Raw genomic sequence first — 17,198 nt, 5'->3', positions numbered from 1 at the left:
AAATTTTGCGTACAATTCTTCTTTCTTGAGTATCTCTAGTACCAGTCTTAAGTGTTGCTCATGTTCTTCCTTGTTCTTCGAGTAAATCAATATGTCGTCGATAAAAACAATGACAAATTTGTCTAAATACGGTCTACAGATGCGATTCATTAGATCCATGAATACTGCTGGAGCATTAGTCAATCCAAAAGGCATGACTAGAAATTCATAGTGACCGTAACGGGTTCTGAACGCGGTTTTAGGAACATCTTCTTCCTTCACTCTCAGCTGATGATATCCGGAGCGTAGATCAATCTTGGAATAAACACTTGATCCTTGCAATTGATCAAACAAATCATCAATCCTCGGTAATGGGTACCGATTCTTGATCGTTAATTTGTTTAATTCTCGGTAATCTATGCACATTCTCATAGATCCATCCTTCTTCTTGACGAACAGAATAGGAGCACCCCAAGGTGAAAAACTAGGACGAATAAATCCACGGTCCGATAATTCTTGCAACTGGTCTTGTAATTCTTGCATTTCTGAAGGTGCAAGTGTATATGGAGATCGGGCTACAGGTGCAGCTCCTGGTATGAGATCAATCTGGAATTCTACACATCTGAGTGGAGGTAGCCCCGGTAATTCTTTTGGAAATACTCCGGGATATTCTCTTACAACTGGCATGTCATCAATGCTTCTTTCTTCAGTATCGATCTTCTTTACGTGTGCCAGAATAGCATAACAACCTTTTCTTATAAGTTTCTGGGCCTTCATGCAGCTGATAAAGTTCAGTTTTGAGTTGTTCTTCTCCCCATAAATCATTAATGACGTTTCATCCTTACGAGGGATGCGGATTGCTTTCTCAGCGCAAACAACTTCCGCTCTTGTTTTGGACATCCAGTCCATGCCAACGATTACATCAAAACTTCCTAATTCTACGGGTATCAAATCAATTTTGAAGGTTTCACCAGCGAGATTCATTTCGCAACCATGACAAATTTTATCGGCTTTTATCAGTTTACCATTAGCTAATTCAATAGTATATTTATCGTCTAGAGGTAATGATGCACATTTTAGTTTAAAACTAAAGTCTTTACACATATAACTTCTATCAGCACCCGTATCAAACATAATAGAAGCTAGTTGATTATTAACGGTAAACGTACCCGTGACAAGATTAGGATCCTCACGTGCTTTACTGGCACTAACATTAAATGCCCTCCCACGTGCGGGTTCTTTGTTCTTCTCCTTATCAGGGCATTGATTTATAAAGTGACCAGACTTCCCGCATCCAAAACATTTCTTGACATCGGTCAATTTTGTCTTTACTTCAGAAACGGTGGCATAACAATCTTTCGCCACATGTCCTTTCTTGTTGCACTTATCACAGACCACTTGGCAATAGCCTGCATGATGTGTGTAACACCTTTTGCAGAACGGATGAGGTCCCTTATAGTTTGGACTTGCAGTTGCCCCATCTTGGTTACCTTTAAAAGTTTCTTGTTTCTTCAGGTGAGTACTTTTGCCCTTATAGTCTTCCCATTTCCTCTTTCCTTCAGTTGTCTTGACTTCGGTAATTGGTGCCTTAATCGAACTCTCTGTGATCTGGTCCATGAGTTGGTGTGCCATTGTCATGGCTTCCTGCATCGTATTCGGTTTGGACGATGTAACATTTCCTTTGATATTGATCGATAAACCGTCAATATACATTTCTATCTTTCGTTTCTCGTTTGGCACTAATTCGGGACACAACAAGGCTAGTTCCATGAAACGCTTTTCATAGTTATTGAGATTCGCGCCGATAACCTTCAGATTACGTAACTCAGATTCCATTTTTCTGATCTCGTTTCGAGGACAGTACTCCTCGATTAGCATCTTTTTCAGTTCTTCCCAAGAGATATCATATGCCGTATCTATTCCTTCTGCTTTAGCATAATTGTTCCACCAAGTAAGTGCACCGTCTTGCAACGTACACGAAGCATACTTTGACTTGTCTCCGTTCGCACAATTACTGATTTTGAAAACGGACTCCATCTTTTCAAACCATCGGGTTAGACCGACTGGTCCCTCGGTTCCACTAAACGTCTGTGGTTTGCATCCTTGAAAAGTTTTGTATGAGCATCCGTTTCGTGAGTTTGTGTTTACGGCTGCTGCTTTGGCTGCTGCTTCGCCTGTTGCTTTTGCTGCCTCGGCTGCAGCAATTCTTTCATTCACACGTTTCTCGACTAGTTGCTCAAACTCAGCATCCGTCATTTGAGACATGTTTCTTCAATAAACACAACAGATATAATTTAATCATATAGAATATTATAGGTAAAATGAGTTGTCAATAGTTAATCGTAGCATATTAATAATATGAACCGATTATTATAAAAGCCTTTTCTTCTTATTAGCATTTTATAATTATTTCTAGGGTATTACCTACCCGTTAAGTTCATACATAATAGCTAGTACAAGGAATCAACTACTAAAATCCTAATAATATTCCACTATGAAAATTATAGCGAGTTACTACATTATTATGTAATAATAATAATAAGAAGTAGTAATAATACAAATAATCATTCCATGCATTTATTATTAATAAACCAAAATAATACAATACCATACAATACTGATATTTTACATATGCTTATTTTACATAACAAGATAGAGTAGCACACATAAGCAATAAAATAGCGCATGGAAGATTTATGGTTGCGAGGTCGTTTATTCAGAACTATCAGAAACTTCTTCCCATTTGGTTCTCTCTGCCAATTGTTTGTGTGCACATGGTCCGACAGACATTCTGGCAGTGTATTTTATTTTTAGTTGGGGTTTTGAGGTACCCGTTACCTCAGTGGGTTTAATACAATAAGGGTGGTTACGGATCGAATGGTCATGTTCCTTTTTAATAATTAAGGACATTTTATTATTGTGGTTGTTTTTATTATCCATAGCAAGTTGGAATTTCTCCTTAGTGATCTCTTTTATTTCATTAGCGAAATCCTCCTCCTTACTGATCTCGTCTGATGACGAACTATCTGAGTCATGTGTAGGAGAATATGACGACGAACTGCAAGAATATGTACCGGTGGTCATGAACCGAAATCTGCCAGGCGTAATTGGCACAACCCGCCCGTCGGTGGTATATCTGGACCAATGTCCATATTTGTTTAAAAATGGACGATCCTCTTTTACTCCAGGGATCATGGGTCCATGCCAACGATACTGTGGCTCCGGAAAACTAAAGCTGGGTGGAGCTGGAACCTCCTCTGGGTTTACCGGGAGTTGAGATTCCCCGGCTAACACAATTTCTTCTTTAATAGGTACTGGAACGCCCTTTTCAGTTGTGGATAGAATAGATTCAGTGTCCGATTCCGAGTCGTACAAAATGATAGGATTAGAGGAAGTCATCTATCACATAATTGAAACAACAATTACGTTAGCATATAAATATATCACATATAATGTTTTTGACCAAATAATAAGCAAAAATCAGTAACAACAGATATGGTCATAGTCCAGACTCACTAATGCATCCTAACAATTACCAGTTAAACACACTAATGTAATTTCTGGTTCCCTATGACCTCAAGCTCGGATACCAACTGTAACGACCCGTCAAAATCGCTATTGACGCGGCACGTTAATCATTGATTCCACAGTGAGGTTTTGACCTCTATATGATACGTTTTGATAAAATATTGCATTCATTAAAATAAGTGACTTTCTAAACATAGAAAGTTATAAACATGTGGGCAAGTGCTTAGGTATAAGCAAAACCCCGAAATACATAAGTCTTTAATTTACGGGTTGACATCACAGTCCAATTATTTATTACACAACGCAGTTTTATTTTGAATGCAATAAACTTTGTACAAAGCATGAGAGACTCCATGCAGGCAACAAGCACATCACAGCGGAAGCATTCTAAGGACCTGAGAATAAAACATGCTAAAAAGTCAACACGAATGTTGGTGAGTTATAGGTTTAATTGCTCGAGTCATAAACATATATAAAGATAGACCACAAGATTTCATCAAAAGTTTATCAATAGATTCTACGTAACAGAGCACCCTGGTAACTAAACTTAACGCTATAGTGATAATTACCCCATTCGTTTTAATACGCGCAAACCAACGTGTCTTAAACTCAAATAACATACGTCCGTTAAAAGGCTAGCGCTCTAGCTCGGACGGGGATGTCAAGCCCTATGGATCCATATACAATTATTCGCGCCCACCAGTCCATATCCTATGTACTGGCAGCTACTAGTTACCAAAGCTAAGGGATTTTCGGTTTAACTCAGTGTAGAATTTTGTATGTACTTGTGTCTTATTGCGTTTAAAATAAATTGCATGTATTCTCAGCCCAAAAATATTTAAAGTATTTAAAAAGGGAGACTATAACTCACAGTTCAATATTGCGATTCAATATTGTAGGCAAATTGCGTAGACGTAATGATGGTAGATGACTGTATGGTTGGCCTTGGATTCAAGAATAATACCCCGAATAATACCTAATATTTCCTTAGCTTAAAGCGGTTTGAAACCCGAATTAAAACACCCTCGTATATACCTTATTATTATTAAACTTAAATTTAAAATTATAATTATAATATAAATATAAATATTAAGTTAAATATGAAAAACATCGTCGAACAAACTGCGTATTTATATTACTTTTCGATTTACTGTAGCTCATGCGATCGCATGAGTTTTCAGTGTTTTTGCCATGCGATCGCATGGCCGCCTTTTCTGTTTCTGTTTGCTAGTTCGTCGACATCAAATAGTATTTTACTGTAGCAAATAGTGTTTTACTGTAGCAAATAGTGTTTTACTGTAGCAAATAGTGTTACTGTAGCAAATAGTGTTTTACTGTAGCAAATCACTGTAGCAAAGTCGTTTTCACTGTAGCACTGTAGCAAAATACGGTTTTACTGTAGCAAATAGTGTTTTACTGTAGCAAAGTCATTTTTACTGTAGCAGTTAATGTTTTACTGTAGGAAAGTCATTTTTACTGTAGCAATTAATGTTTTACTGTAGGAAAGTCGTTTTTACTTGTACATCTTATAATATATATATATATATATATATATATATATATATATATATATATATATATATATATATACATACATATATGTATATTTACATAATATTAAATCATAAAGAGAATTGGTTTAAATTAGTCGAAATTTTTCGGGTCATCACACAAGCCATAGGAGAAACAAAAAACCGAGACATTACTCTATCTTCCAAGCGATCTTAAGTTGTTTAACCTTATGAGAATCCTTAAAACGAACAGACCAGAGCCTCAATATGACAGCTGAATAAATCACAGCAAACAACTCCTCAGTAGATCGTCTTTTTCGCTTAAATAATCTTGAGTTTCTTTCATGCCAGATAAAGTACACCGACACTGCGAACAATAGCTTCTGCACAAGGGAATTAGCAGTTTTCGTAGGAGAACCAGCAATTTCACTCGCCACTATCACCCAATCATGGCTATCTAGACCGTGAACCAATTGAGAAACAGAATCCCAAACACATCTAGAAAAGGACCTTTTAAAGTCGATATGATCAACATGACCACCAGAAGTCACCCTTAATAATGTGAAGACTTTCAACTTGTACAGTCGGAGCCAAAAAACAAGAAACCATAATCAAGATGAGCAACAATTCGGGGGCCAAATAGTCCATCTCAACCAAAGGACAACATTAAGACCGAGGTGAACGGCCGTCGAAATAACATATCACGGCCAAGCACTGGCGGATCCAGAAAATATTTTTACTGGGGGCATTAATTCGCTAAAACTGAAACGGGTCCGGTTATGTATGAAAAACAGGGTTGGGTTATCTCGAATCCATAAAAAATGACATCCATTATTAAATTTTACATAGAAGAAATGTTGAGATATTAATCGAGAAAATTGTTCTTTGATTTTAAAATTTACATCTAATTACTATACTAAGAGATCGTAATTACTCTTAGCACCATATTATATGCCAATTTTCGTTTTAAGTTGTTCAAAGACTACTCATTCATTGATAATTCAATAAAGTGGGTGTGGGTATGATTGCTTGAAATCAAATTAATAATTAATAAATTCATTTACTTATTGGACTTCAAAAAGAAAAAAAAATAAAGAGCATAAATAATACATCACTGAAGTTAGATTAACTCCCACACCGATTCATACACATATTCTTCCCACTATTTAATTTATATATATAAACAAATATAGATGGAACTAGTCCCACATCGATACATACACACATTTGTCCTACAATTTCATCTCTATATAAAGACACATGGAACTATCAAACTTAGAAAGTTGCTGCCTTTACTTAGTCCACTGGGGGCGTATTTTTTCATGGGCTTAATTTATAAGGTTCGAAAGTAACTAGATGCACTAAATATAATTTTTTCATTGGGGTCAACTGCCCCTAGTTGACCCTTAGTTGATCAGCCCCTGCGGCCAAGGAATAACATAAAACATGGGAGAGATAACATCAACCGAAAATAACGATATAAACCATGTCAAAGCGCAAGGAAAGGTTGCATGAAACCACCGGTGACATTAACAAACAATGTTGGCGAAACATAAAAAATTTTTGACGACCTTAAACCGGGTTACGAGAGCATGTAAAGACACCAACAAACTAAACGAGGGCAGCCACCATCGAAAACTCTTAGTACAGGTGTGCCACCACTGTACTCATCGCCTAAGTATGGGCATTGGTGGCTAGAAAACTGGCCGGAACTCGAAATCGAAGCCATGTAGGAAAAAAAAGGAAAGAACGGCTGGGAGAGCAGGTAGAAGAAAAGGAAACGAAAGAGACCGAAAAACCAAGAGTTTTCCAACGAACGGCGAGATGCCCGGTGTTCGGAAAATGGGAAAATCTGGCAGTGCAGAGCCAAGTTTGAAAAATAGAAAACTGTGACAGGGAGCGAGTAGGTGTACAAGATTGTGGAATTTTGTCAAAATTGAATTGTGGGAAAAGGGTCTTTGTGGTGCAAAGTTATCAGTTGTTTCTAAGGCCTAGGTGGTAACCTTAAACTTAGGTCAGTTCGATCTCGGGTATCTCAAAAGATGTCTAGACTAATGGGCTAAGAATAAACAAGATGTTAAGGGTCTTTTGCTTCGCTAATTTAGGGTGTTTATGGGCTAAGTCAATGCTAACTTGCTAAGTTTTACCTTGGTGTTTATTTTTTCTTTTTGTTTTTGGTTGGCCTGCTTTGTAGATTCTTACTCTTAAATTATTGGTGTTAGCAATAAGATTATAAATTTAATAAACAAACATATATAAAAGTATCGGACAAGAAAAAGCATGATGAGTGCCTATAAAGAGGACTTTAATAAACAATGTTGGAAGAATACTTGCTAAACATCAACTCAATCTCTCTAGCTACCTTCCCAGGATATATCATTTTACATGCATATTTTTATTATCAAAAGAATGAACTTTATAAAACATACATATAATATACTTTTAATATCAAAAGAACCAATTTTTCTAAAACATACTAAATTTATTTTGGGCATATGCTATTTAGTTTATGCTGTTAGTTGCACACAAACTTATGAGCAATAAAATGTAAGGTTAAAATAATAAGAGGTGATTATTTTTGTAAGAGATGAAGTTTTTTTATGTTAGAATTATTTGGTGAAGGACAAATATATTTTTATTTAGGTGTACACTCTTTAATCAGATTATCGCGTTGCTGATTTTGACCTTTTCATTGGTCACCTCAAGAGATGATCGCGTTGCTGATTTTGACCTTTTCATTGGTCACCTCAAGATACGTTAGTAGAAATATTTGTAGATAAGATCTTGTTTTAAGATATGCTAAACACTACACCAACTTCGTGATTGATTTATTGAATAATCAATGTATAAATTGTTCAGGTGAATTTTGACTTTTTGGTAATGTCAAAACACCTTTAGTTTTTTTTTTTTTTTTTTTTTTTTTTTAACGACAGTTATGAATCACTGATAGGGTTCGAACGTGATGTCGAAACACACGCACCCGATCATTTTCATAGACGAACATTACAGTCTTACCGTCCATTAAGAGAAGATTAACCCCTACAGCGAATCCATACAGTCATCGCGTGTGGTAAAACTCCCTCATGCGAGGCTCGAACGCAAGACGTCCACAACCTCCGAGGCACGTGAAATGAGCGGGTAACCTCAAGGGAAATATCTTGTTGCTCAAGGAGATCGAACCCTGACCTCCTTTATGGGAAATCTCACCGATACACCAATACCTAATTTATACATTGTTTAAGTAATCTCGATCATGACTAGATCATAGCAGAGAAAATCAAGTTGTGACTTAGAAATTTCGGTCATAGATTGGTCGTTGTGGAGACCCGTCCTAATCCATCCGGACGAAGTCCATATCGATTATAAACGATTCACAATAGTTGATTACATCGCGAGGTATTTGACCTCTATATGATACATTTTACAAACTTTGCATTCGTTTTTAAAAGACAAACTTTCTTTTCATCGAAAGTTGACAGTATGCATACCATTTCATAATACATCCAACTATAATTGACTTAGTAATAATCTTAATGAACTCAACGATTCAAATGCAACGTCTTTCGAAATATGCCATGAATGACTCCAAATAATATCCTTAAAATGAGCTAATGCACAGCGGAAGATTTCTTTAATACCTGAGAATAAACATGCTTTAAAGTGTCAACCAAAAGGTTGGTGAGTTCATTAGTTTATCATAATCGATCATTTTCATCATTTTAATAGACCACAAGAATTTCATTTCCAGTTCTCATAAATATACGTCCCATGCATAGAGACAAAAATCATTCATATGGTGAACACCCGGTAACCGACATTAACAAGATGCATATATGAATATCCCCTATCATTCCGGGAAATCCTTCGGACATGATAAAAACAACATCGAAGTACTAAAGCATCCGGTACTTTGGATGGGGTTCGTTAGGCCCAATAGATCTATCTTTAGGATTCGCGTCAATTAGCAGATCGGTTTACTAATTCTTAGGTTACCAAGCAAAAGGGGCATATTCGGCTTCGATCATTCACCCATATAATGTAGTTTCAATTACTTGTGTCTATTTCGTAAAACATTTATAAAAATTGCGCATGTATTCTCAGCCCAAAAATATAAAGGGTAAAAAGGCAAATGAAACTCACCATACTGTATTTTGTAGTAAAAATACATAGGACGACATTGAATAAGTATAGGGTTGGCCTCGGATTCACGAACCTATATCATTTGTGTATATATTAAGACTTATAATAAGAATTAAGAAAGTATATATATATATATATATATATATATATATATATATATATATACTTTCTTAATTCTATATATATATATATATATATATATATATATATATATATATAGAATTAATATACTTAATATATATATATATATATATATATATATATATATATATATATATATATATATATATATATATATTAATATACTTAATAATATATATATGATATTAATAAATAAATTAGTTTTAACTATTTTATATACTTTAGATAACTAATTTATATTTATATATATGATTATATTAACATATGTTTATCTATCATATGTAATTTAATTAATATTTTATAATAATAACATTTCATTTTAAAACAATATCTAATATTAATATAATTATGATACATGTAAAGAAATATTTTTATATAAATATTATTTGTTTGTTAAAATTATAATAATACTAAAATAATGATATTAATAATAATTCATTGTAACCTAATCATTTTCATGATATTATTTGTATCTTTATTTTATTTTTTTGTTGGTAATCATAATAATAATAATAACGTTAATAATTATAATAATGATAATAATATTATTAATAATAATGTGTTAATGATAATAATAAAAATAATAATACTTAATACTTATAACAACAACAACAACAATAATAATAATAATAATAATAATAATAATAAAAATAATAATTCTACCTCAAAAATAAGGTTTCTAAAAAGAATTGTCATACCACCATCTGCTCCCTTCTAATTTGTTTCTCGGATTAAATTCTTTTAATCCCTGTCTGACTGTATCCTTCTGCTTCATTATCTAAAAAAAATAAAAATTTGCAGCTCCCCAGGCTCGAACCTGTGACCTTCTGAATAAGCACAAACACCTTTGACCATTGCTCCAATGTTTCTTTTCTAATCTAATTAAGATGTTAATTTTTTTTAACAAGTTTTATGTTTTCATCTTCTTTACTAACATCACTAAAATCCTTTTCTCATCATACATCATTTTCATTCTCGCTGCATCATACTCTGTATCATCATCATATTCATAACCCGAATCATAAACCTAAATCATAATATAATCATCAAATCATTTTCTATCATTCCCGCGTACATGATCATCAACATCTTCATCATCGTTCCATCTATCAATCCATCTATCATCATACATTATCATGTATCCTCCATCGTCATCACACATACACGACATCATCATCATTCCATCGTTATCTTTATCATGCATCATGTATAACTTAATACATCATGATATATATATTATATATATATATATATATATATATATATATATATATATATATATATATATATATATATATATATAACACCATCATCATGTTTTACCATTATCACTAGTTTGTTTATTTTAACCCAATAAACAACTCATGCCCCTTTCTTGATCTAGTAATTATATAAAGTGTTAAATCTTCCGAATCAAAAAAAAAATTATGGAAGTAATCTCTTTTAATTCTGTCTTTGTCGACACTAGGAACTACAAGGACCCTACCAATTTGATAATTAATTGATTCACCCTTGCTCACTTTTGCAAGTTGACAAACCCAAAATAATAATTGGGGTGTTGGTTGTTTACGGATCACAGAAAAACAGAAACAAGGGTGCAGTTTTCGAATAGTCGCGATGAAAAACCGAAGGAGGTAATATCAAACAGAAAGGTAGTAGTGATCGTGATCGAATAGTAGATGAAACTCCAAGGTGATGCAGTTTGGTAGTAATTAAGCATGTAATTGTAGTAAAGGTGTTGTAAGTGGAAGGTTTGGTAAAACCTTTAACGGCAATTAGAAGTGAGAAGCGGGAAAGTAATTACTTAATTATCATTATGTCACCCTCCATTATTAAACCAAAAAGGAACATTGTATCGATAATTTTGTGTGGTGTAATGGGTGTGGGATCTTTAATTATTTGGGATGAGGTCAATATGCTACCCACTCAATCTATATATAATAATGTAAGCAAAGGCCACTTGGACCCATAATCACACTTGCATATATGTATAATAGCTTACAGTTTGTTTTTCAATGGTTCATTAAAGTTGGTTTGATAGAAACAGAAACGTACAACAGTTTCTGGCGATAATCAAAGGTGGTTTGTATTGGTGGCGGTGAAGCTCTTGGACCAAAAGAGAAATGGTGATTATATAGCGATAGTGTTGTGGTGGTGGCGTGAACAGAGAAAAAAAATGAAGAGGCGAGGTGTAGCAGTTTTACATAGGTTTGAGTGGCGGTTTAACTATGGTTTTGAAACAGAAAACGGCTGTAGTAGGTATGCTATTTTGGCTGGAAAACCGAGCAACATAACTAGGTGGAGTAGCAATTGTGTAGTGGTAGATAGGTTTTGAGTTATGGTTCGAATGAGGTAACTTGTATACATGGTTTGGTGATGGTGATCGAAGATGGATTTCAAGGTGGTGTCGTGAAGATGATCAAGAAAGATGTTAGTGTTGTATTGGTGGTTTTGGTGGTGAGTTTTCAAAGAACGAAAGGTGGTGATCTCTCCCTCTCTCTCTCTCTCGCTCTGTCATGTAACATATATGCATATCGATAAATAAGGAGAAAGGTGGTGATGATTTTCGACAGAAGTATTCGAGCCAGGAGTAACAAACAAGAAAATAATGAAGTAGATGGTGACCCTAAACGGAATCATACGCTTTACAGATATTGATAGATATCTAAATTTGTATCTGTCTGTTGATTTTTCTCTTCCTCTATTTGAATTGCAGTAGTATGATGTGATAAATTTTTGTTTGGTATTGACAAAGAGATCGACGTTTAACAATCTACAGACAAGAAGTACAAGGATTATTCGCTCAGGAAGAAAAATAGAAAAAATAAATAAAGTTTGATTGGGACCTGAAACAGATTTTGTATGAACTCATATGGAAAATTCGTGGATTCTGATTCCTAATATATCAGTAGATATATGTATTTATCTGTATATATATAATTAGATTTACATATATCAATATTCATACAAATATGTTTTTATAGTAGTATTTATATTTGTAGATTGTAATTAACTTTATTAATAATATAAATATAAATATGATAATAATACACTTAATGATAGTAATACAAATTTATAATAATATAATAGTACTAATTATATTATTACAAATTATAATTATAATAATGTTTAACAATAATATTATTAAGAACAATAATACTAATTATAATAATGCTAATATTAATAATAACAATAATATTAATAATAACAATACTAATGATAATAATATTAATATTATTCATGATTCATGATAATATAAACAACTTAAGTGTATTTACTTTCAATAATATATCTAATACTGATTTTAATGTTAATATTATTGTTAATATTAATAATGTTAATGAAGGTACTAACAATGTTAGTATTATATTTTTAACTTGTAATCAAACTGATCATATTAATATTACCTATTATTAATTATGTAATATATAATATCATATATCGAATATTTATTATTCATACATATAATATAATAATAATTATACATTGATATCATATAGATATGCATTTTAATTATAACTTATTTATTTACATTTTTAATTCCAATAGATTAAAGTGTATTTTATTAATTCAAAATTTATATATATAAACTTATATTTATATATATATATATATATATATATATATATATATATATATATATATATATATATATATATATATATATATATATATATATATATATATATATATATATATATATTTACATATTTAATTACACATCATTGTTCGTGAATTGTCGGAAATAGTCACAGGGTAATTTTATATATGAAGTATTTTAAAAATTTTGAGACTCACCTTTACAGACTTTGCTTATAGTGTCGAATCATAATAAGATTAAGTTTAAATTTGATCGAAAATTTCCGGGTCGTCACAGTCGTAGCCAAGAAAATCAAATCGTGACTAAGAAATGTAGACAGTACGTGACCGAATCGCAGACACATTATTCAAGTCGTTACCGAGTATGAATTACGACGTGGATAAAACATTCTTACTAATAAAACACATATGATGACAAAGGTGCTAGTATATTTGATCGAAAGGGTACATAGTGTGTCTATTATTGAAATGGCATGGTGGGTCCAAACTTTCATCACAATTCCCTAGACTAGCCTTGTTCACTTGTATCTCCATTTTTATCTTATATATATCAAACGAATATCAATAACAGCAACTGCAATGAAGTTTACTAATTCAATCAAGTGTATCATATAACCCCAAGGGGTTGGCTTGGTGGTAGGATGCTTGGAAAGTTCCAAAGGGACCCAAGTTCAATCCTCACTTGCTACACTTTGGGGGGCTTGCCTTTCAAAAAAAAAAAAAAAAAAAAAAAAAAAAAAAAAAAAAAAAAAAAAAAAAAAATCAAGTGTATCATATATTCTCTCTAAATTAAATCGCCATTAGTTGTTCCTGTTGTATATGTTGATGCTGCTGAGTTGTAACTTCAAACAATAATCACTATATATATGCGCATATCCATGTAACATCACATCCTTTAAAAAATATATATATTTCGAGCTTAGGGAACGCTAAGTTTTGAACTTTATCTGCTCTTGATAGATGGAGGAGCATTTCGAGGAGCATTTCGCTGATGGAGGTACTGATAAATGTTCTCATTCTGCCTATAATGCAAACGATTCTTCATCGTGGAGACTTGATATCAGTCATTTTCGATTACCACAATCTTCTTCTTCTTTGGGCGATCGTGAATCTTCCACTCTTCGACGTTTGCTTCTCCCTACTCCAAGTAATTGCATCCATTATTATATGTCCTTACGTAACTTTTTTTTGTATGTTATCATTTTCTTTGTTAAAACATAAAGGTCGTAAATTATTGATTTTATAAGTCTTCGTAATTTTCTCTTATAACTCCTTGGTAGAGAGTTTCGTTTTAATGCAATCAATTTTGTAAAAGAAAATATAATTCCCAAGGGCAAAGTTATTTTAACAGAAAACTACTCACAAGTATACATGATGGCACATGCTTAAATTTTATGCAGACAATTTTTCACTTTTTATTTTATTTTTTAGAACGACAACTCAGACATTCAACACGAATTAGTTCACAAATATGCTCACAAGAGGGTTGAACCCTCAAACTATTTGGTTGAATACGGTCAGACTATAAGCCCTTTGGTTTTATGTAGACAAATGGGTATACTATTCTGGTTAGACCGCATAGTAAATTCAATCGGCCACTCCTTAAAGAAAAAATCCCGTTTACTCGTTTATATATAGGTATCCGTAACAGCCCAAAACTCGTTTATATATGTTCTGCAAATAATACTTGTTTTGATGTATATATACTCTTAGAAAAACAAATAAAAGTTGAAGCTTATTACAAGAAACAAGAAGAGCTATATGAAGGGTTCAATGAGATGGAAACAATGAGCAAATCAGATTTTTTACCTGGAGTCCTAACTGAGGTTGGTCCTTGATGGTTACTTCAGCCATAGTTTCAAAACTTCTTTCAAACTAAAGAATCAATACCAAAAACTTGGCATATTGTGATACATCTATGATCTGTGATATAAGTATTTTATGACCACAATTGTGTTACAATTTACAGGATGAAATGAAGAATCTTGCTCGCAGTGAGAGAATGGCGATCTATGTATCCAACGTAGCTAACTTGGTTCTGTTCATCGCCAAAGTTTACGCGTCCTATGAGAGTAGATCGTTAGCAGTTATTGCATCAACTTTAGATTCATTTTTGGACTTGTTATCTGGCTTTATTCTATGGTTTACTTCAAATGTCATGAGAAATCCAAATCAATATCATTATCCGATCGGAAAGAATAGGATGCAACCTGTTGTAAGCAACCATATACCCTTGAACTTTCATAGTTTTTATAGTTCATGAGCAATTTCAAGAATCGCATAAGGTCTTGAAAGTTTGAAGTGATCAATCTTAAGTTATTTAGTTGAAACTACTCAAATAAAGTTGATAAAAATTCGTTATCGTTGATGTAGGGGATCATTGTTTTCGCATCAGTAATGGCAACACTTGGTTTTCAGATATTGCTAGAGTCTGTGAGAGAGCTTCTTGCAGGGGTATGTATACTCCTTATAACTTTTTAGCTACGACAAAAAAAATTATGGCAATTAAGACCCATACTCTCAAATTTGGGTCAAATGAGTCAAGCTTCCGGGTCAATTGGGTCTTGAAAAAAATCAGGCCTGGCAATATAAATCAAAACTTAAGAAAAGGTTTAATGAGTTTATCTTCAACCTATTGGGTTTTATACAAAATATAAAAGAACGGATTGAATGGGTATCAAATCCTAAAGTTTAATAAATTGAGACAGGTTTAATGGGCCTTGTGAATGAGTCAAATGGGTCGAGCATAACGTGATTCATCCGTCAATCATTTATAATAGCATTAATGGTTATATTAATTATTATGTATATTAATATTTTCTTATATTTCTATAATAGGTATAAGTATTAATAATAAATAATAATAACTAAAACAATATAATAAATGTAAAAAAATATATGTAAAAGTATGTGACCTGTTCGGACGTATTTGACTCATTACTTGTTTCAACCTGTTACCCAAATCGACATAACCTGACACGTTTAAATTTTTTACCCGTTTGACCCATGACCCACCTCGACCCAAAACCGTTGTTACCCATTACTCAAACCCGCCCAACCTGACCCGTTTGCCAGTTATCTGAAAAATGTGTATGATATAACGAAAAGTGAGAAATTTAATGAACTAAAATTGTGTTAATTGCAGACTCACCCAAACAAGGATCATGACAATGAAATGTGGGTGATTGGTATCATGGTGTTTGTGACAGTAGTCAAGTTTATTCTCATGGTTTATTGTCGAAGATTTGAAAATGAAATAGTGAGAGCGTACGCTCAAGATCATTTCTTCGACGTCATCACAAATTCAGTTGGGTTAGTCGCTACCGTCTTAGCCATACGTTACAAATGGTGGATTGATCCCGTTGGAGCTATAATTGTAAGTATACAACCACCTCTGTATACAACCATACACATCATATATGCATTAAAATGTAGTAAAGTACAATGTCTTAATGCATACAAAATTAGTGGTGTATAGATCATCAATGATGTTAGTTGCACACAAGATTACTAAATTTGGTAATATTTTTATCACTTGTAGATAGCATTCTATACTATAAATACATGGGCAAGGACGGTTTTAGAGAATGTATGGTCGTTAATTGGGAGAACTGCTCCACCTGAATTCCTGGCGAAATTGACATATTTGGTATGGAATCATCATGAAGAAATAAAACACATTGATACAGTTAGAGCGTATACAATCGGGACACATTACTTTGTAGAAGTAGATATAGTATTGCCCAAAGATATGATTCTAAGCGAGGCACATAATATTGGTGAACTATTGCAAATAAAACTAGAGCAATTAGCGGAAGTTGAACGAGCGTTTGTTCATGTTGATTTTGAGTTCACCCATGCACCTGAGCACAAAGGAAAGGTTTGAAACTAGATGTTTGTTCTTCACTTAATTAGATTTTGTAACGAGATGTTGATTGAACTTGTACTGGTTCTAAAGTTACTAATAATAGTAATTGCATTCTTAAGATTGTAAACATAGATTTAGTTGGGTAATAATACGGATTAACTAATTGACTTGTACAACTTGCTAGTAAAACTGGTAAACGAATAAAGATTTGACGATACTCATAGATGACAAGTATTCATTTTCAGATGTTCGCAATATAACTGAGTTATCAGGTTATTGTTTTTATCTTATGTCTGGTCACTTAAAATATGGTATTAATAGAAGTTGAACTTGAAAGAGTACACCAATCATGATGTTATTTGGAGATAGATTATAGAACTTGTTTTGATTAAATTACTAGTTTAATACTCGCAACCTTGCAGGTTCGAAAC

General features: G+C 33.0%; 1 protein-coding gene across 1 annotated transcript; it reads left to right on the top strand.

The window, feature by feature from the left end:
- Positions 1-14,662: 14,662 nt before the first annotated feature.
- LOC139852761 (metal tolerance protein 10-like) lies at positions 14,663-16,785 on the top strand. The gene is made up of 5 exons (XM_071842090.1): positions 14,663-14,725; positions 14,869-15,114; positions 15,273-15,353; positions 16,045-16,275; positions 16,441-16,785. The coding sequence occupies exons 1-5, from the start codon at positions 14,678-14,680 to the stop codon at positions 16,783-16,785; spliced, it is 951 nt and encodes a 316-aa protein (XP_071698191.1). The 5' UTR covers positions 14,663-14,677.
- The last annotated feature ends 413 nt before the right edge of the window (positions 16,786-17,198 follow it).

The sequence above is a fragment of the Rutidosis leptorrhynchoides genome, chromosome 6 (genome assembly GCF_046630445.1).
Source record: "Rutidosis leptorrhynchoides isolate AG116_Rl617_1_P2 chromosome 6, CSIRO_AGI_Rlap_v1, whole genome shotgun sequence".
Taxonomy (NCBI): domain Eukaryota; kingdom Viridiplantae; phylum Streptophyta; class Magnoliopsida; order Asterales; family Asteraceae; genus Rutidosis; species Rutidosis leptorrhynchoides.
Note: the sequence above shows the minus strand (reverse complement) of the source record. Positions and strands in the feature narration are given on the sequence as shown.

Bases quoted from the DNA above. Each gene is read 5' to 3' on its own strand.
- LOC139852761 (XM_071842090.1), top strand. From the start codon at position 14,678: ATGGAAACAATGAGCAAATCAGATTTTTTACCTGGAGTCCTAACTGAG. The intron at 14,726-14,868 runs GTTGGTCCTTGA...TACAATTTACAG, and splicing joins TACCTGGAGTCCTAACTGAG to GATGAAATGAAGAATCTTGC. The intron at 15,354-16,044 runs GTATGTATACTC...TGTTAATTGCAG, and splicing joins TGAGAGAGCTTCTTGCAGGG to ACTCACCCAAACAAGGATCA.